At 46.9% G+C, this 21,854-nt stretch overlaps 1 protein-coding gene across 1 annotated transcript; it reads left to right on the forward strand.

Moving 5' to 3' along the window:
- The first annotated feature begins 14,089 nt into the window (after positions 1-14,089).
- LOC123052895 (leucine-rich repeat receptor-like serine/threonine-protein kinase BAM1) lies at positions 14,090-18,209 on the forward strand. The gene is made up of 2 exons (XM_044476256.1): positions 14,090-16,795; positions 17,371-18,209. Exons 1-2 carry the CDS (start codon positions 14,098-14,100, stop codon positions 17,853-17,855), a joined length of 3,183 nt encoding a protein of 1,060 aa, XP_044332191.1. The 5' UTR covers positions 14,090-14,097; the 3' UTR covers positions 17,856-18,209.
- Positions 18,210-21,854: the final 3,645 nt, after the last annotated feature.

Raw genomic sequence — 21,854 nt, forward strand, 5'->3', positions numbered from 1 at the left:
ACAACTCAAGTGCTAATACTTCCTAATATTCTTTGTCTCCCCTTGTGTCAAATCAATAAATTTAGGTTGAATACTCTACCCTCGAAAACTGTTGCGATCCCCTATACTTGCGTGTTATCACCAGTCTCTCGCGCTTCATCCTCCTAGCACAGATTGAATCTGCACGCTCCTTTTGAGCCAGCCAGGCATCCTCTATGGTGCAAAATTTTGATACCAGATCCGATAAATCGGAGAACGTTTGGACGCAGCGCCCGGCAAGGGCGTTTAGGACACCTTCGTCTTTAAAGTTATGCTGAAAGGTTGCTATTATATCTGGGTCACAACAGTCCGGTATTTTGTTCATGATGAACAAGAATCTGGCTCAGTATTTCCTGACTGTTTCATCAGGTCGCTGTTGTATGTAGACTAGATCCCAGACATCTGAGGGCCCTGAGTTACTTGGGTAGTAGTCGATGTGGGAGGTGGGTGGGAGCAAAAAATTTGATCCCCACTGCTCACGGGCTCGGAGCTCAGATGATGTTGTCCCGAGAAGGGTGTGTTAATGATAGATCGGCCGAATTGATTTTAAGATCCGAGTTTTCGGACTCTTTCGCCTGGTCGCCTTCCAGGTTGTCCACCGGGTAATTCTCGGCTCTTGGTCCTCCATAGGGGGATTCTCGGACAGGACGCGAGAAGGAGCAGACCACTCAGGGTTTTCTTCCAGCTCATCGCGGCTCAACTCTTGACGGAGGAGTCATGATCCGATGATGGGTGATTTAGGCGTTGACGCCGCGTCGTGAAGATCTTGGTCATTGACCGACGTTCCCATCGATCCTTTTTTGATTGCATAGGGGAACTCTCAATGAAAGCACCAATGTTGGTACGAAAACCGGTAGACCTCGGGTAGGGGGTCCCGAGCTGTGGATCTCAGATGTACGGGTAACAGGAGACGAAGGAGACATTATTTACCTAGGTTTGGGCCCTCTCAAAGAGGTAATACCCTATGTCATGCTTTGATTGTATTATTGATAAATGTATGGAGTACAAGCTTGATCTACCTCGAGATCATAAGTTGGGTTCTAACCCTATGGCTAGATAGTTGTGGTTGTGATCGTGGTCTCAACGGACTAAACCTCCCAGTTTATATAGACACTAGGGTACCTAGGGTTACACATGGTCAGTTGCCAATCCAGGGATACACACACCGATAGCCGATGCAGTCCTTGGAGTACATGTCAAGTCTTTGGCAGAGTCCATCTTGATCACGCCGAAGTGCGAGGCTTCTGGAGTCCTTCCTTGTAAGAACGGTGGGCCTTAAGCTCGGCCCATGGACTGTGGGCCAACTAGGTTGGTACCCCTTAGTCCAGGACACCATCAGACGACGTCTCATATGAGCGTGTATGCTCGTATGGGTGCTCGTATGAAGCTCAGATAGAAAGTGACTAGGGATTCAAAGTGCAAGACAATGTTTTGTGCGAGCGCGAGCACTCGTATGCGCACTCGTATGGTTGGGTGCCAATGTTGTGTGCCACAACAGAGAAAAAGATGGCGGGCTGTTTGACCTTGAGCGGTCGTATGTGCGCTCATACCAAGGCAAGAAAATGCCAAATTTGTTTATTTCTTCAAGTAAAGGTTAGTGGGTTATATTTTAACCATCCGTTGGCACTTTAGTGTCTATTAGTCACCTTTGAAGCCCCAACCAATAAACTTTGTAGTTCTTCATGTTTACTTTTATTTGTTTTCCCTGGTTGAGTATATGAACTATGTACGTATACCGAACCATGTGTTCTTTTTATCCTGTGTGTTATTTTTGCAGAGTTTGGACTTAGTGTGGTGGCACGTACGGTATGGTGCCAACCGTATGAAAACCCTCACAAGTCACTCGGTCACTCCGATTCAACAAAATCTTCAACTACAAGTGCCCGGTTCAACCAGAAAATATCATAAAGGTTTGATGAAGTGTAGGTCCATATCCATTAAAGGAGAGGTTACTTGCACCTCAACCGTAAAAAGTTTTTATCAACCTTGCTTATATCTAAACTTGGGGAGGTAATCACTTTCCATACTCTCCTTTAATAAATTGCAATTTCTCTTTTTGTTTCATAATTTTCTTGAGACTAGTTCTTGCAAAGTTCTAAGCTTGGGGAAGTTATTTTTGCATGTGTGGAGTCTTGTGCAGTGACCTTATGCAATCATGTGTCCCACTGTTTGATATGCCTGCTTAAGTATGATTACTCTATATTTGTATAAGGGAATCACTTGCTCAAGTTAGGCCCCATATTGCCAAGTTAATGTTTTTATGTACTTTGTTCAAGTTTTCTTATCTTGGGAACAATCTTGTGATCCTCTAGAAGACATTGCAACAAGCCCTACTTTTACAAAAGAAAAAAAATGATGATGTTGATTGAATAAAAAGTTTGACACTTGTTAGACTTGTTCTAAAAGAAAAAGTTATGGAGTAGCTAAATCCCATTGTGTTTGATACAATATACTTGGTGGTCCTTGCTTTGAGTGTTGTTCATATGGAATCGATATTCCTTATTACAAGATTATGCCAAAATCTGTGTTGCAATACATGCATGGCGCTTCAGCTTCTTGTTGGTTCCATGGCCTTTTTGCTATATGCTGCTTTGTGCCATGTAAATGTGACTTTGTCACCACTCTTGATGTTATGCTGAGAACTCCGCTAGCAATGAACGATCCACCAGAGTTTCGGATCGGATTCTGGCTATGTGTTTGTTAACGTTCGCAGTGGAAATACTTCAATGAATATTCTTTGGCTTTCTCTTGAGTGAGTGTGTATGTGGTAATAAATGAGTACTGGTCGTAAGATCTCAAAAGAGACAACATATTAGTCCATAGTACTCAAACTTAAGCCACAGGAAACCCCACACATATCACCTTTTGGCATAATCTCGAGATCTTTGAAGTACCTATTTTGGATGCACCACAACTAAAGTATGCGCATGAGAGCCTTGACTTGAGAGTGATACTGGGCAATGAAAAACTCAATATCTTGAATTTTTGACAACTCTCTATGCGCAAGTTTGTTTAAAAATAAAAACAACAACACTAAATGAATAAGCTAATAAGTAAGAGGATCGAAGTATTTGTTTTCATGCTAGATTAGACTTTGATCAGGAGCATATAAATCTTTTACTGAAGCTCTAGTGGTTTGGTGATAAAATAAATATTATCTAGCTGAGCATGTGCTACATTGTACAGATATGTTCTATCTTGCTTATAGATTGCATAGAAGACAAGATGCGCCTTTGGGGCAACAATATTCATTGATGAGCTAGATGGATAACTTTGGTTTATCAACCTTTTGTGTAAGGACGAGCAAGGTTTAAGCTTGGGGACGTTGATGAGTGGATTTTATGCACACTTTCTAGAGTATATTTAGTGCCAAAATCCCTCATATCATGTCCATCTAGCACTTATTCATGTCCCAAATGCATAGTTGTCGGTGTTTACTTGTTTTACCAAGTTTGTTGCACACTTTTTATTTTTATTTTCCCTTTGTTTTGTGGTCTTTGTAGGTGTGTTGACATGTTCATGGACTTGGGATATTAAAAGAACCAAGTAGGGTATCAAACCGGAGAAGTTCCAGGCACCAAATCAAGGCCCTTTGGACATTTTGATGATTTTAAATTTATGAAAGTGTCCAAATTGAAGATTCAAGGCATCTGACACATCGGGCTTTTCGCTAGCAAACAACGAGCCCAAGAATGTCAAAATCAGAGTTCGTACAAAGAAATGGCGACAAAAATACGAAAGTGCTCCCGAGACTCTAGAACAAATGACGGCCTTACATACAAGCATAGCCGCTCATATGGATGGACGTATGCCCTTCGGGCAACTTCAAAAACTGGCTAGAACTTTCCCAAAATTTGTCTGATTTCGTCCTCATTTTCCCCTACGGGATCCTTGACGACCAAGGCTTATATTGGATGTGGATTTGGCTCCCCTAGGCCCTTGGAGGAGAGGGAGGAGGCTAGATTAATGGAGGACACACGAGGAGGACTCCTACAAGAAGACCTCCAACCCTATCCACCGCATCAAGCCATCTCCATCCTCCACAAGTTTCATCTCCTGCCACCACACCTCCATTGCAGCAAACTCTACCATAGAGAAGGGCCAAGACAAGGAAGAAGAAAGAGAGGAGGTGCTTCCATGCCCAGTGCCGCCCGGAGGGTCGGCGCTCCCTTCATCACCACTACCATGTCTCTCTCCATCTCCAACTTCGTGTTGGCTTGTAACTTGTCCCTAAACTCTATGTACTCCATGTTTGAGTAATATAATTAGTTCTTGGGGGGATAAGAGCAACTCTACTTTATACTAGTACTGTTTGTCTTGCACGATATGATATCCTCTTTACATGTTTATGTTAATAGTCTTCTTGATGTTGGGTGAAGTCTACCATCTGCCAATTTTGGACGGAAGGCTACTACTGTGGGTGAACCGGCTGGCTGTGGATGCGGGTGGTGTGGCAGGCCCTATCTCCCTTCGTCCCGTATCGTTGCATCAGGGGGTAAACGGAGATCAATTTGGCTATGTCCACGGGGCCCTTTCCCCCCTTAATCACCGTTTGATAACGAAAGTGATACAGGGCTGCCGCGTGTATGCACGTATCTGTACCGGCTCCGACCACAAAGGGAAACATGTAAAGTGGCTTAGTATTCATAGAACGTATGGGTAGTGATGACCCCAAACACCTCGAGAACGCCCTTATTACTGAAGCACCACCCCTTTATTTTATCCGTTGTTTCATTTACGTTTTCACCTCCCCGTAGTTGTGTTGTCCAAACCATCCTTATTATCGTTTTTGCTAGCAATCGACGAATAGACTATTTCCAGATAACACTCTGGGTGTGAACGTAGCCACGTAAGTGATGACGTAGCTGTGGGGTGGGTAGTTACCTATGCAACACCGCTCCCCGTGGGATCGACATATTCTGCTTACCACAAATTGGAATAGCCCCGTGCCCTTGCAGGTCATCGCTCTCCCCTTGAACAGCAATGAGAGAATCTCCTGCATGGAGTTGCCTTGATAAAAATAACCCCCGATGGCACAGGTGTCATCATCCTCCCCTATAAAACCCCACATGGGGTGAGCTCGGGCCTAGAGGAGTTGGATGTCACGGTCTTAGGGCCACGTTCATCACATCGACAAGATTGATCCCCTGATTCTTGATGGTGGTCACTCTCTTGATGATCTTGCCCACCTCCTTGGAATCCAACTAGTTAATGTTCTTTGGGTTCCAAGATAGGAGCTTGGTCGATGGGGTCCGAGTGAAGGTAGAAGAGACCCCTACCCGAGGAGGGTTGGCTACTGGCACGTCCCTAGTGCAGAACCATTCTTCATGCCAATTTTTTCACTATATCGACAAATTCCCCCTTCAGCCATCCAATGCCTTGAATCTCGCTGATTATGCGCCCCCGCACTTGGATGCCTTGGGAGCATTGGACTAGAGCTTGACAGTGAAACATTTACACCAAAGCTCAAATTTTGGCTCGCAACAGAGCAAGGCCTCATAAAAAGTGATATAACAGGCAACATGGAGAATGGAATTGTAGGCCATATAAGTAAAGAGGGCCTCTAAGAAAAGGATGGATGGGGAAGCCAAGACCGCGAAGGAGATGGTAGATGAATATTACCCGCTCGCTTGGATGGGGTTGAGGCATGGTAATAGAATAAAAACTGCCCTCCCCTTTGGTCACAGCAAGCGGGCCAGAGTGACTTACACGCCGGAAAGTATCCGACTTTGGAGAGCTGGGCGATTTGCTCCTCCGTCACTATGGTGTTCTTACATCGCCCTTAGTTTGAAAGGTCGTCGATGCCTCCCCAACTTTTCTTGTTGGCCTTGGTAGCCGCCGTTGCCTGGGTTTGCTTACAGACCATGAATGCGGGTGAAAAAAATGGGAGAGTTGTTGGAGATTTTTGGGCTTAGAAACAGGAAAAACTTTTGGGCACATGAGCTCGAGGAAGAAGATGAGGGTTTGGATGATTGAGAGCATAAAACTGTCTCTGTCTCGCCTTTAGCCTTTCACTGGCATATCAGAACACGAAGCGGCTGTGGGGTAAAACTCGCTGCATGGTAGTAATTTCGCCAGTTTCCCAAACGTCACGCGCTAATCAAGCACAAAAATCAAGGGGGCAGTTGATTAAATTACCATATATATCAGGGCATAGTCTTATTTACTGATGGGATGTGCCAATAGTGGGCCCTCGAGCCATGCTTAAAGGTTATGCCAGTCGCCAAAATGACCGCACAACACTATTGCGTAGAGAGACAGATAGAGCCGGTCAGTGTTGTCAGAACAAGACCAGACTGTCTTCTTGGTCCAAGCGCGGGAAATCTTCGAGGCTAAGGCACCACTGCGTGGGAAAAACTTCAACCCGAAGTGTGGCTTGAAAACAACAAGGCATCTGATGAAGGCCAAGGGAACCTAAAAACGGGCTCCACGGATTTCCAACATGGAAAAACTCCAGATAAGCTCCGGTGATCCACGGAATCGAAGATGAGAAGATTTATTGAACCAACTTTCAAGACTGGTGACTAAAGATAGAAAATAGTTCGGAAGATCTGAGGAGCGTCCTCGACTTGAAGACTGGTTTAGGGGCTGATGTTGGATCGAAAGTATGTCTAGAGGGGGGGTGATTAGACTACTTGACCAAATAAAAATCTATCGTTTTCCAATTTTAGTTGTGGGAAGATTTTAGCAATTTGCACAAGTCAAGCAATCAACCTACACATGCAATCCCAAGAGTATAGCAGCGGAAAGTAAAACATTGCATTTGGAGCAGGCAAATGCAATGGAGACACAGAGATTTTTGGCATGGTTCTGATAGGTGTTGCTATCGTATGTCCATGTTGATGGAGACTTCAACCCACGAAGGGTAACGGTTGCGCGACTCCACGGAGGGCTCCACCCACGAAGGGTCCACAAAGAAGCAACCTTGTCTATCCCACCATGGCCATCGTCCACGAAGGACTTGCCTTACTCAGGTAGATCTTCACGAAGTAGGCGATCTCCTTGCCCTTACAAACTTCTTGGTTCAACTCCACATCATGACGGAGGCTCCCAAGCGACACCTAACCAATCTAGGAGACACCACTCTCCAAAAGGTAATAGATGGTGTGTAGATGATGAACTCCTTGCTCTTGTGCTTCAAATGATAGTCTCCCCAACACTCAACTCTCTCTCACAGATTTGGCTATGGTGGAAGAAGGATTTGAGTAGAAAGCAACTTGGGGAAGGCTAGAATCAAGGTTCAAAAGGTTGGAATGGAATCTCTTGATCTCAACACATGAGTAGGTGGTTCTCTCTCAGAAAATGAATGGTGGAAGTGTAGGCACGTTCTGATGGCTCTCCTCTGAATGAAGAGGGGGTGGAGGGGTATATATAGCCTCCACACAAAATACAACCGTTACACACTTTTGACTCATCTCGGTGGCACCGATTAGGAAACTCGGTGGCACCGATCTATTAAAAATATGAACGTTAGGAATCTCGGTGGGCCGACTAGAACAACTCGGTGGGACCGAGGTGCTACGGCTTAGGTCAAACATCATCTCGGTGGTGCCGATTGCATTAACTCGGTGGTACCAAAGTGAAGCAATAAGCAACCGAGAATCTGTCAAGCCAACTCGGTGAGACCGATTGCATAAACTCGGTGGGACCGAAGTGAGTGCAACAGATCATAGAGCGTTGGCAAGGCCATCTCGATGGGACTGAGATCTGTATTGGTGTGACCGAATTATTAGGGTTTCTGGCAGTGGCTATGTCAAATGAACTCGGTGGCTCCGGGTAGAAAGAATCGGTGGGGACAAGTTTGGAATTAGGGTTTGGACATATTTGGATGGAGAAAGTGGCTGAGGGTTTTGGAGCAATATCACTAAGCACTTTGAGCAAGTAGACCATTAAGCAACACCTCATCCCCTTTTAATAGTATTGGCTTTCCTATGGACTCAATATGATCTTGGATCACTTAAATAGAAATGAAGAGTCTTGAGCTTTTGCCAATCTTTGTCCTTATCATTTTGAGGGGTCCACATCTCTAGTCCATGCCATTCCAATTATTGAACATCCTGAAATATTTATCTTGAATGGATATTAGTTCAATGATCTATATGTTGTTATGAATTAACAAAACCACCCGGGGATTAGTTGCACTTTCAGCTAATGGTGTCTCAGACTAGGGGTCGTTCACCACGTCATCTCCCGGCTAGCTGGGTCGGACCAGGGACCCCCTATGGCGGTTCAACGATAGGCCATTTCCAGAAGGCCCATGGTGAGAGGAAGGAATATTCTCGAAGACTTAGCGTATACTCCAAGAGTTAGAGGTCGTTTACAATACAATTACCTTATACGTAGCCGACCTATCTAAAACCCTAGACCCCCTGGTATCTATATAAACCAATGGGTAGGGCTCGTAGAACACAGAACAATCTCGTGGGAGATCAACCTATACTTTATACTCCACCCTAAATTAATACAAACACAAGCAGGATGTAGGGTATTATCTATTCGAGAGAGCTCGAACCTGGTAAAAACTCGTGTCCTTGTTATCATCGCATCTAGGCTACTAGCTCGGGACCCCTACCCGAGATTCGCCGGAATTGACTCCGCCAAAGAGGTTTGAATATGATAGTTGTGTTTACATTTTTTTTATGGATCACCTACATACTTGCTGTTATATGTTGATGATATGTTGATTGCTGCCAGGGGCAATAAATAAATCACTACTTTAAAAACATAGTTAAGTAGTGAGTTTGAGATGGGGGATCTTGGTGCTCACTAGAAAATTTTAGATACGAAGATCACCAAGGTCAGAAATTCTAGTTTTCTATTTCTTAGTCAGCATTTACATCAAGAAAGTTCTTCATCGTTTTAACACCAAGTTAGTAAGCACTCATTGCTCCTCATTTCAAATTGGTATCTTCTTAATGAACTAGTATGGATGACGAGTTTGAGTACATGTCAAGGGTTCCATATTCTACCATTGTTGGGTTTTTTCCATTGTATGTTCTCGTTCTGATTTATCATATGCAATGAGTTTGGTCAGTAGATACATTGCTAATCCTGATAAAGTACATTAGAAGGTTGTTCAATGGATTTTCAAGTACCTTCGTGGCACTTAAAATGTTTGTTTGAAATTCTACAAGGCTGGTGAGGGACTAGTTGGAATTGTGTATTTAGATTTTGCTTATAATGATAGATAAGAGGAGGCCCCTTACAAGTTATTTGTTCACTATTAGCAGTTGTTTAAAACTAAAGCAGAATACATGGCTATTATAGAAGCATGTGAAGAATCAGTTTGGCGAAAAAGTTTGTATGCTGAACTTTGTGAAGATAATTTTTTCCCTGTGGTATCTTTAACAGGAAATATAGCATACACTCCGACCTCTATTACAATTACTTTATTTTTTATGTGGCATCAAATACTCAATGCTAATTCAGTAAAATTCAAGTGGGCATGTCACTTTAAGAGCAACTCCAATGGAGCGACCCATTTCATCCGCCCCGTCCGTTTGGGTCGACGCGTACACAAAAGATGGCCCAACGCGCCAACCCAAACGGACGCGCGTCCGCTTTTCGTCCGCGGGCGACCCATTCCCCGCCCATTTTTGAGCCGGATTTGCGTCAGCGCAGACGCGCGACGGACGTGCGCACGCTCGCCTTCTCCTCCCCCGGGCCCGCTGGTCGGTGGCACATTGGCCTCCCCATCCAATAGCAACCCTCGCCCCCCTCCTTCGTCGCCGACGCCGCCGCCAATTTTTGCCGGCGACTCTGCCAGCTGCCGGCGCCTCCACATCCGCCCAACAACACCGCCCACTCCCACCTCGCCCGCCACCGCCGTCTTGCCGCCGGGGAGCCGACTGCTTCCCACCCCCGCGCCCCCCACTACACAGCCGCCCCTAACCAAGAAGCCGCCTCGCCGCCCCAGCCAGATCCTCACGAGCACGCTCGTCGGACGCCGGCCCACTCGTCGGACGCCGACAGGGCAGCTAGCTGGTCCGTGCGTGCCGCGTCTCCCTTCACCGTCCGTCTCCTTGGTCGACGCCTGCAAGCTGTTCGACAGTTTGCCAAGGTACAAAATGGACTCCGTCGACGAGTTCTTTTTTCACAATTTCCTTTGCGACTTCGACGATTCGTCATCCGATGACGAGGAGGAGATATTGGCCGTCGTGTTGGTCCATCACCGCCTCAACAGCCAGCAGCCGTTGTTCAACCGTATTAGAGAGGGGGTGGTCGGCTATGATGACTATTTCGAGTGCAAAGAGGATGCCGTTGGCAAGATTGGTTTCTCCTCTTATCAGAAATGCACCGCCGCCATCTGAATGCTTGCATACGGAGTGCCCGGTGATCTCATTGACGAGTACGTCCGTATGAGCGAGTCTACATGCCTAGAGTCCCTATATAAGTTCTGCAAGGTTGTTATTGTTGTGTTTGGCCATGAATACTTGAGAGAGCCGACTGCTGAAGATACAACCCGTTTGTTGGCGATGAATGCCAGCAGGGGCTTCCCAGGGATGCTTGGCAACATATACTGCATGCACTGGGAGTGGAAGAACTGCCCTTCTGCTTGGCAAGGGCAGTATAAGGTGTTGGGGAACGTAGTAATTTCAAAAAAATTCCTACGCACACGCAAGATCATGGTGATGCATAGCAACGAGAGGGGAGAGTGTTGTCTACGTACTCTCGTAGACCGATAGCGGAAGCGTTTAACACAACGCGGTTGATGTAGTCGTACGTCTTCACGATCCGACCGATCAAGTACCGAATGCACAGCACCTCCGAGTTCAGCACACGTTCAGCTCGATGACGTCCCTCGAACTCCGATCCAGCCGAGTGTTGAGGGAGAGTTTCGTCAGCACGACGGCGTGGTGACTATGATGATGTTCTACCGACGCAGGGCTTCGCCTAAGCACTGCTACGATATTATCGAGGTGTAATATGGTGGAGGGGGGCACCGCACACGGCTAAAAGATCGTTGATCAATTGTGTGTCTATGGGGTGCCCCCCTGCCCCCGTATATAAAGGAGCAAGGGGGAGGCCGCCGGCCATGGAGGAGGGTGCGCCAAGGGGGGAGTCCTACTCCCACCGGGAGTAGGACTCCTCCTTTCCTTGTTGGAATAGGAGAAGGGAAGGGAGAAGGAGAAAGAAGGAAGGGGGCGCCCCCCTCCCTGGTCCAATTCGGACTAGTCCATGGGGAGGGGTGCGGCCACCCTTTGGGGCCTTTCTCTCCTTTCCCGTATGGCCCATTAAGGCCCAATACGAATCCCCGTAACTCTCCGGTACTCCGAAAAATACCCGAATCACTCGGAACCTTTCCGAAGTCCGAATATAGTTGTCCAATATATCGATCTTTACGTCTCGGCCATTTCGAGACTCCTCGTCATGTCCCCGATCTCATCCGGGACTCCGAACTCCTTCGATACATCGAAACACATAAACTCATAATATAACTGTCATCGTAACGTTAAGCGTGCGGACCCTATGGGTTCGAGAACTATGTAGACATGACCGAGACACCTCTCCGGTCAATAACCAATAGCGGAACTTGGATGCTCATATTGGCTACCACATATTCTACGAAGATCTTTATCCGTCAGACCGCATAACAACATGCATTGTTCCCTTTGTCATCGGTATGTTACTTGCCCGAGATTCGATCGTCGGGATCTCGATACCTAGTTCAATCTCGTTACCGGCAAGTCTCTTTACTCGTTCCGTAATACATCATCCCGCAACTAACTCATTAGTTACAATGCTTGCAAGGCTTATAGTGATGTGCATTACCGAGTGGGCCCAGAGATACCTCTCCGACAATCGGAGTGACAAATCCTAATCTCGAAATACGCCAACCCAACAAGTACCTTTGGAGACACCTGTAGAGCACCTTTATAATCACCCAGTTACGTTGTGACGTTTGGTAGCACACAAAGTGTTCCTCCAGTAAACGGGAGTTGCATAATCTCATAGTCATAGGAAGATGTATAAGTCATGAAGAAAGCAATAGCAACATACTAAAACGATCGAGTGCTAAGCTAACGGAATGGGTCAAGTCAATCACATCATTCTCCTAATGATGTGATCCCATTAATCAAATGACAACTCATGTCAATGGCTAGGAAACATAACCATCTTTGATCAACGAGCTAGTTAAGTAGAGGCATACTAGTGACACTCTGTTTGTCTATGTATTCACACATGTATCAAGTTTCCGGTTAATACAATTCTAGCATGAATAATAAACATTTATCATGATATAAGGAAATAAATAATAACTTTATTATTGCCTCTAGGGCATATTTCCTTCATAAGGGCCATGTCAGGGCTTGCACTGTCATAGAAGAGGTCGTGGCGTCTCAAGATCTCTGGATTTGGCACACTTTTTTTGTCATGGCCGGATCACACAATGATATCAACGTCCTTCAGCGCTTGCCGGTGTTTGCTAGGCTTGCCGAAGGAAACAACCCACCGGTGAACTTTACTGTCAACGGCCATAACTATGACAAATGATACTACCTGAGTGACGGTATCTATCTTCAGTGGACCACTATTGTCAAGACAATACCCAACCCTGTCGGAGAGAAGAGGAAAAGATTTGCCCAAGAGCAAGAGAGTGCTAGGAAGGATGTCGAGCGTGCCTTTGGTGTTTTGCAATCTCGATGGGGCATCGCTCGGTATCCTGCTAATACCTGGAGCACGCATAAACTGTGGGAGGTGATGACTGCTTGTGTGATCATTCACAATATGATCGTAGAAGACGAGCGCCCGGAACGTGTGTACAATCAAGGGTTTTCAGTTTCAGGATGAAAACGTTGTGCCTGAACATGGAGGAGCGGCAACGTTTGAACAGTTCACCCAATTTCATCATGAAATGCGTGATTAGAAAACCCACGTGCAACTGCAAAATGATTTGGTTGAACATATGTGGGCTCATGTTGGCAACCAATAGATGTATCTTCTTTTATTCGTTTGCAAAACTATGTGAGACATTTTTATTTTTATTTGACCTGTAAAACTATGCTATTTTATTCAGTTCATTGACTATATGTTTAAATGCAATTTCATCAATGTAAAATAGGCCGGCCAGCCGGCCACGCCGACACATATGGATCGGCGCGTTGGACGCGCTGCCGACTATAGCTGGCCAAACGGGCCGTGCTAACTGGGCCGGCCCGGTAGCACGCAGGCCCGGCACGACCCAGGCACGGCACGGCCCGGGCTAAACGGGCTAGGCCCGGCACGCGGCACGCCATGGGCCGTGCCTGGGCCTGGAGGCGAGGCACGCGGGCCGGCACGGCACGACCCGTTTATGTTTTTTTGAAAAATATAAATATATATGTCCTATATAAATACCTAATACCCTAATATGTTTAATATTTCCATAGTGCATGCGTATTTTATTAGTGCTTGAATCTAAGTAGTAGTAGTGTTATAGTGTAGTCTTTGTATTTTTTTATCCTTTTGTAATTATAGAGTATGTCTTGTATTCTTTTATTCTTTCAGATGGGAGTTTTAATGATGTACATGTGCTAATAAAACTCTAGATTTATCTCACATAATAGTCTACCAAATTTTGCAATTTTCTACATTTTTTGGCCTTTTTTTTTGCCGTTTTCAAAGGTATTACAAAGAAAAAGAAAAAAAATCGCGCCAGACGAGCCAGCGTCCTCCAACGGGCCGACGTGCCTAGGCGTGCCGCGTGCCGGCCCATGTAGCCTACGTGCCGTGCCTGGGCTGCTAGCTCCCGCCCGTGGGCCGACACGGCACGGCCAGGTTATTATTCGTGCCGAGACGGGCCGTGACGTGCTGGGCCGGCCCGTTTGGCCAGGTATGCTGCCGACCCATATCTAAAATACAGGGCGGACGCCGGATGGGCGGCCGAGCTAAATGGACAAGGCGGACAAAATCGCCGTCCGTTTGGGTCGCCCCATTGGAGTTGCTCTAATCATCTATTTTTTCTATTTCTGTGTTTCGATAATTCTGTGAATAAAAGAAAAAGAAAAGAGGCCTAGGATGACACAAAATCCAAGAACGAATCACATGTTTTCTACTAGTACTACCAGCCACTGGTGACACCGCATGCTCATCCAAGAAATGAGCACGAGCAGCCTACCTCTGCTCCTCTCCCTCTTCCCGGACCAGTCACACTCCCCTCTTGACTCTTGTCTCCACTCCCCGAGGACGGGGGCAAGAACGCGCGCCCCAATGCGCCACCACCACCTCCCCCTCTTCGTCCTGCTCGCCGCGCTCGCCGTCAGGGAGGCGGCCGGCGGCGACGCGGACGCGCTGCTTGCTGCCAAGGCCGCGCTCGATGACCCGACCGGCTCGCTCGCGTCGTGGTCGAACGCCAGCACCGGCCCCTGCGCGTGGTCTGGCGTGTCCTGCGACCCGCGCTCCGGCGCGGTCGTCGGCGTCGACCTCTCCGGACGCAACCTCTCTGGTGCCGTCCCACGCGCCCTCTCCCGGCTACCCTACCTCGCGCGTCTCAACCTCGCCGCCAACTCCCTCTCCGGTCCCATCCCGCCGTTGCTCTCCCGGCTCGGGCTCCTCACCCACCTTAACCTGTCCAGCAACCTGCTGAACGGCTCCATCCCTCCGCCGCTCGCGCGGCTCCGCGCGCTCCAGGTTCTTGATTTGTACAACAACAACTTCACCGGCTCGCTCCCGCTCGAGGTCGTCGGGATGGCGCAGCTCCGGCACCTCCACCTCGGAGGCAACTTCTTCTCCGGGGAGATTCCGCCGGAGTACGGCGGGTGGAGGAGGCTGCAGTATCTCGCCGTCTCCGGTAACGAGCTGTCCGGGAAGATACCCCCGGAATTGGGAAACCTGACGAGCCTCAGAGAGCTCTACATAGGCTACTACAATAACTACTCTGGGGGGATACCAGCAGAGCTGGGGAACATGAAGGAGCTTGTGCGGCTGGACGCGGCCAACTGCGGGCTCTCCGGCGAGATCCCACCGGAGCTCGGGAATCTCGCGAAGCTGGACACGCTGTTCCTGCAGGTGAACGGGCTCACCGGTGGCATCCCGCCGGTGCTGGGTCGACTCGGGAGCCTCAGCTCGCTCGACCTGTCGAACAACGCTCTCTCCGGCGAGATTCCGGCGACCTTCGCGGCCCTCAAGAACCTCACCCTGTTCAACCTGTTCCGAAATAGGCTCAGGGGTGACATCCCCGAGTTTGTCGGCGACCTGCCCGGCCTCGAGGTGTTGCAGTTGTGGGAGAACAACTTCACCGGCGGCATCCCGCGCCGCCTTGGCCGCAACGGCCGCTTCCAGCTGCTCGACCTCTCGTCGAACAGGCTCACGGGCACCCTCCCGCCGGAGCTCTGCGCCGGAGGCAAGCTGGAGACGCTCATCGCGCTCGGCAACTCGCTCTTCGGTCCAATCCCGGATTCTCTCGGGAAATGCAAGGCGCTCACCCGCGTTCGCCTCGGCGAGAACTTCTTGAATGGCTCAATCCCCGAAGGTCTATTCGAGCTGCCGAATCTGACCCAGGTGGAGCTCCAGGACAACCTCCTATCGGGCAGCTTCCCGGCTGTGGTGAGCGCGGGTGGGCCGAATCTTGGGGGGATCAGCCTCTCCAACAACCAGCTCACCGGCGCATTGCCGGCATCCATTGGGAGCTTCTCTGGGCTGCAGAAGCTGCTTCTTGATCAGAATGCGTTCACCGGCGCAATACCGCCGGAGATTGGACGGCTACAACAGCTGTCCAAGGCTGACCTCAGCGGCAATTCATTCGATGGTGGCCTGCCGCCGGAGATTGGGAAATGCCGGTTGCTCACCTACCTTGACGTTAGCCAGAACAAGCTGTCTGGAGATATACCGCCGGCAATTTCAGGCATGCGGATACTGAACTATCTGAACCTGTCCCGGAACCAGCTTGATGGAGAGATACCAGTAACCATTGCTGCGATGCAGAGCCTCACGGCCGTGGACTTCTCATACAACAACCTGTGTGGGCTCGTGCCGGTGACCGGGCAGTTCAGCTACTTCAACGCCACGTCCTTCGTCGGCAACCCAGGCTTGTGTGGACCATACCTCGGGCCATGCCGCCCCGGCGGTGCTGGCACAGACCATGACGCACACACTCATGGTGGATTGTCCAGTAGCCTCAAGCTGATCATCGTCCTCGTCTTGCTTGCCTTCTCCATTGCATTTGCTGCCATGGCAATCTTGAAAGCCCGGTCACTGAAGAAAGCCAGCGAAGCGCGTGCATGGAGGCTCACCGCGTTCCAGCGCCTTGAATTCACCTGCGACGACGTGCTGGATAGCCTCAAGGAGGAGAACATGATTGGCAAAGGTGGAGCCGGGACCGTGTACAAGGGGACGATGCCAGATGGTGACCATGTTGCGGTGAAAAGGCTTTCCACGATGAGCCGTGGCTCGTCGCATGACCATGGTTTCTCTGCCGAGATACAAACTCTTGGGAGGATTCGGCACCGGTACATTGTGCGGCTGCTTGGCTTCTGCTCCAACAATGAAACTAATCTCCTGGTGTATGAGTATATGCCTAATGGCAGCCTGGGGGAGCTACTCCATGGAAAGAAGGGCGGCCACCTGCACTGGGATACTCGGTACAAGATAGCTGTTGAGGCTGCCAAGGGGCTATGCTATCTTCACCATGATTGCTCACCACCCATCCTGCACCGCGATGTCAAATCAAACAACATTCTCCTTGACTCTGATTTTGAAGCGCATGTTGCTGATTTCGGGCTTGCCAAGTTCTTGCAGGACTCTGGCACATCAGAGTGCATGTCAGCCATTGCCGGTTCTTACGGCTATATTGCTCCAGGTAAAAGATCAGTCCTCATTACAGTTTGGAAATGCTTATAAACCATATACAACACATAGCACTGTCTCAAAAATTATCCATGTTCAGTTCATTATTGTTGTCTGCTGTTGAATTTCAGTTCCTTATTTCTGATGCTTTAGTACTGTTATTAAACTGTAAATCTGTTATTTTCTAGTCCATGTTCCACTTTTACATTTTTATGTGATATTGCATTCCACTGCATGTTGTTAGATTGGTTTAATCACTACTGTTTCCGATAAGGGGCGCTTTTATTAACTCAAAATGTAGCATCAAATGGATACAAAGCATGATGAGCAACACCCGTCCTCTGCATAACTAAGATGCACAGCCAAACACCAATAGTCTGATAAAAGAATATAAAACCCCCGACACATCGGCAACACTAGTCATATATAGGACCGACACCTCGCTGGCCACCCGCTTCAAGCGCATAGATCACTATTGTTGTACTGAATTTTTATTTGTTCTTTCCACTCACTTCACTAGTAGCCGACCGTCTGTCTGTACAAGCAGATACATTAATCTTTCATCGAACTGTCACTTTGAATTTGCAGAGTACGCGTATACTCTCAAGGTGGATGAAAAGAGCGATGTTTACAGCTTCGGTGTAGTGCTTCTTGAGCTGATTACGGGAAAGAAGCCGGTAGGGGAGTTTGGCGATGGTGTGGACATTGTTCACTGGATCAAGATGATGACGGGTTCCAAAAGGGAGCAGGTTATCAAGATCATGGACCCAAGGCTGTCAACAGTGCCCGTGCATGAGGTAATGCACGTCTTCTATGTTGCGTTGCTTTGTGTGGAGGAACAGAGCGTGCAGCGACCCACAATGCGGGAGGTGGTGCAAATCCTCAGTGAGCTACCCAAGCCGACTACGAAGCATGGAGAGGAGCAGCTTACTGGTAGTGGTGATGGTGATGAATCTGGTCCTGTAGGACCTCCTGAAACTGTGGAGCCTGCAACTGATGAAGCAAAGGAGCAGCACCAACAGCAGCAACCGAGCTCGCCGTCTTCACTTCCTCCCAATCTCATCAGCATCTGAAGAACTGTCAACCTGAATTATTGCCATTTATTTTGTCAAATTTGGATGTTTAATTCTTGTAGTCTTAAGGTTTGGTATGCTGTTCTCTGCAGCATAGGTCTCTGGCTTTCTAGTTGTGCTGTCAAGCTGAATTGTTTACGTAGGTACTCCTATTTGTGCTGTAAATATCATGCTATTTTTTTTCTATATCTCTACTTTCCTGTTACAATCAAGAGACTAGTCAGGGAGTTAAGAGATTAGTTATGGTGGAGCTATCCTGCTTTCCTGTTACAATCAAGTGCTTTCTCCATCCAGTGTGGCATCTAACAATGACTCTGCAAATCAATCAAGATTTCTTAAAGGTTTTCGTTGTTCTCTACTTGGTTTGTGATGTGTTCAAATGAGCAGGTGTTGAATTCGGATCTAGTACTGCACTGTAACTCAAGACTTTTAACTACAGTGTTATTTGTCAGTGGTCAAAATTCATATGTGGTCGGTCCGTCAATAGAGGCCATTCTCTGGTACAAAGTGTATGTGTATGTATATGTTTATGGGGTGCTGCAACTCAACTTTTGGAAGGTATACCTACTGCCCTCACATGTTTGCTTGCCTTTGCTAAGTTTACTCAAGATAATCCTAGTGGCCCTGCTTGGAACGTGAGATTATGTAGGGATCTGATCAGCCGAAGCAGTTGACTGGTAAAGGAGTATAACTTTGAGTGAAGTGAAAGCAAGGGAAGGATCGGTCAAAGGTGAGGTTAGGTTCTCTTTGCCTGTCCGATATCACTGGTAAGTAAGAGTGCATATGAACTTGACACCGGTTACGAACTGCATCAGATCTGCCCTGTCACAATCGGTAGGGAGCAACACCATGTGTTAGCCCGTCCTCAATCATTCAGAATTCAGACATGTAACAGACCAACTGGTGTTGAGTGGGTTCTTTTTCGATCTGTCCCCCTAAAAGGCAAGCATAGCACTGCTACTGCAAGTCTCACAAGAAACAGTAAGCAACCAGACTAACGTAAGTGTTAAGTGCAGACTTTGTATTTTCGTATCCTGTGACTCTGAGTGTCAACATCAATATTACATGTATGAAAGCGCATCTCCACTTCCCCTCTTCTCTTCTTTGCATATGCATGAGGGGAAAGAAGAAGCATTTCAATAACATGTTTTAGAAGAAATGACGAGCACTTTTTTTCTTCCTTGATTGAAAAGCATTTCACACAAATGATGTGCTGTGCTGTGCTGTACCGGTCTCGCCTCCGTCTCAAGCATGACATCTGCTTATATATCCATCCATGCAACTCCAGAAAGTTCAGTGACACAATAAGTACATTTTATTTTTATCTTCAGCTTTAAATAAATGAATTCCATTTGCAATTTTCCAAAGCATACACAACTCCAGTAAGTTTACTTCTTGACCAATGCCACAGACAGATCTAGGTGGGAGCAATCCATTGATCGGAGACGCACCACCAACCATAATTATTGCCTAGTCCCATGTGTTATGTGGATAAGAAGGACTGGAAAAACTAGTAAGAATTGAATTGTGCAAGTATTTTCTAAAGAAGTAATTGTTGGATGAATTAGCAATTTTCTGATTTTTTTTAAACGAGGCTATTTGCCGATTGATTTAACCCATAAATAAATCATGATAATAGCGCTAACAATATTAATCTCGTCCTGATAGCTACACATCTATGTAAACATATAATACGGTTAACACAGGAATAAACATGAGAAGGATGAATAGATCATACCCTCCGGTTGACCAGGTCAAAACCACGGTGGCAGCAAGAACATCATCGATAGCCTTCTTTCTGGCGGCCTCGAAGTTTTCACCCATGTGAAGTTGGGGAGGTCAAGGATGTTGTCGGAGACAAACAATAACAAGTAGTTGAGCCTGAGACGCTCCTCGAAAACCTAACCGTTATTCTTCCGCTGCAGGATCACAAAGAGCGGGGTTATGCTCGAGGAGGTAGATCAGACGCGATATGATTTGGATGACGGCTAGGGTTGTCTATGCCTCCAATATATAGCCGATCGGGTAGGGAGACGTGGGTCTGGGCCCATGCCCGAGTCGGCTACAGCCCACAGCAAAAATAAAGCCCATACACAATTCAATAGTAATCAACTCAAATAAGCTTCTCTGAAATTCAGATTCTAGTCTAGAGCATACATGCATGTGTTCCATGCCTTCTGGTATGGCCATTGCAGCAGCATGGCTAAATGCAACTCAACATGGTAGATACCCGGATTACAAACTGAATGTAGAGTTAGGATGTTAGGTGGTGGTATGAAACCTACTGAATCCAATGTTGGATCCAAAGCCAAAATGAACCCACACGATGCTGAATTGGGTTTAGTCAGTCACTGCAAGTTCATGCGTGTCTCTGACACCTAGCTCACGCACAAGCAGCTCATACTTGCGAGAGGAGATGATGGGGGGAAGACGCTCAATCCTGCAAGCATTGCATCATGGGGGAGATGGAGACCCGGGCAGTCACGGCGAGTCCTTTGAGATCAGGGGAGAAGGAAGGCTGCCTCTACAAGTTCTTGCAAAAGATCAATAAAAGAAGCTAAAAAAGGATTTAGTACAAGTTATATTGTACTTCCATATACACCAGGACACCTTGGACTCATATTTTGGACAAAGGTTTTCTTATGCAATTTGGATCCACATTATGCAAAAAGTATGCAAATACATAACAAAAATGCATAATGTAAACCACAACAATGGAAATAGATTGCATATTATAAGATTAGGTAAAAAAACTAAGTAGTGGAAGCATAAAAGTAATGACCGACAGTAGAGCTTAATGATTATAGACCCTCTATGGTGCCTACAGGTGGGACTAGACATCTTTGTATAGGAAATTTGCAATTGGAAACATATATAATGTTACTCCAAAAAAGCTATCATACGTATAGGAATCCAAAGTTTGGAGAGTTTGGAGAGCAAACTTGTGTTATCCCTCCAAGGCATCTTTGTACAAAATGTTCTTGGTGCTTTTACCCATGGGATCTATTTCTTTATTTGGCTTTGCCAGGAACCGAGTTGTTTGCCTTGACCCGCCCTTTCACAGTGCAACATAAATTTGGTCATGCGAAAATACGTGCTCAGGAAGGTAAACACCAACAATTGGGATGGTTTTCCCTCGGCTTTTTTCATGATCATTGTAAAACAAACGGATAAGGAGTTGTTTCCTCTTCAACTTCAAAGGAAGTAAAATATCCTTCGAGGGTGCCAAAGGGGTCCTAGGGATGATCAATCTTTTTCTAGCATTTTGTCCACCAACAATGTCACCGTCAATTGCGTTATTTTGGAATGCTCTAATCATCAATCTTTATTTTATGTGGGTCATGGTTTTAGAGTAGAATCACATGGCAATTGAATTTAACTATTAGAACGTGTGGGGGTAAGCCATTCGGAGTGAGGTTGTTTAGAAAGTCAATTGTGCAAATATTGAATGCATCATCACTGACGGAATCAAAATTGTACTATACCTTTTCTTGGCGTAGACATATGTCAACCATCTTTGCATCCAGGTCGTCCACATGCTAATTCTTGGTAGAAACAATAACACATGTGCTCATGTAGGCACCAGACGATGCATTCACCTGAAGCGATGGGAACACATCTTCAATAAACTTCTTGACTGCTGTGTCACCGGGTGTGTACCTATCAGAATGTCATCACAGTTCGCCTCAACCGTATTTGTACCTATGGTGGCCCCCTCTAGTACTTCTTTGTGCCAGTATTTTTATTTATTCCAAAATAAGTCTCCGTAAAATTTCAACTCATTTGGAGATGCGCAGAATAGGTATCTCTGACATAGCTTTTCCAGGTCCAGAGTTCCAGCTGCCGGTAATCTCCCTCTTTGTGTAAACCTTGCATATTATAAGAGAAAAGGCATTACAATCGCTCCACCAAGTGTTATATTGCTTGAAAATAATATACATAACAGTAGGAAAACATGATGCAAAATGGACGTATCAGCTCCCCCAAACTTAGACCTCG

This window comes from Triticum aestivum, chromosome 2D (assembly GCF_018294505.1).
Source record: "Triticum aestivum cultivar Chinese Spring chromosome 2D, IWGSC CS RefSeq v2.1, whole genome shotgun sequence".
Lineage (NCBI taxonomy): Eukaryota > Viridiplantae > Streptophyta > Magnoliopsida > Poales > Poaceae > Triticum > Triticum aestivum.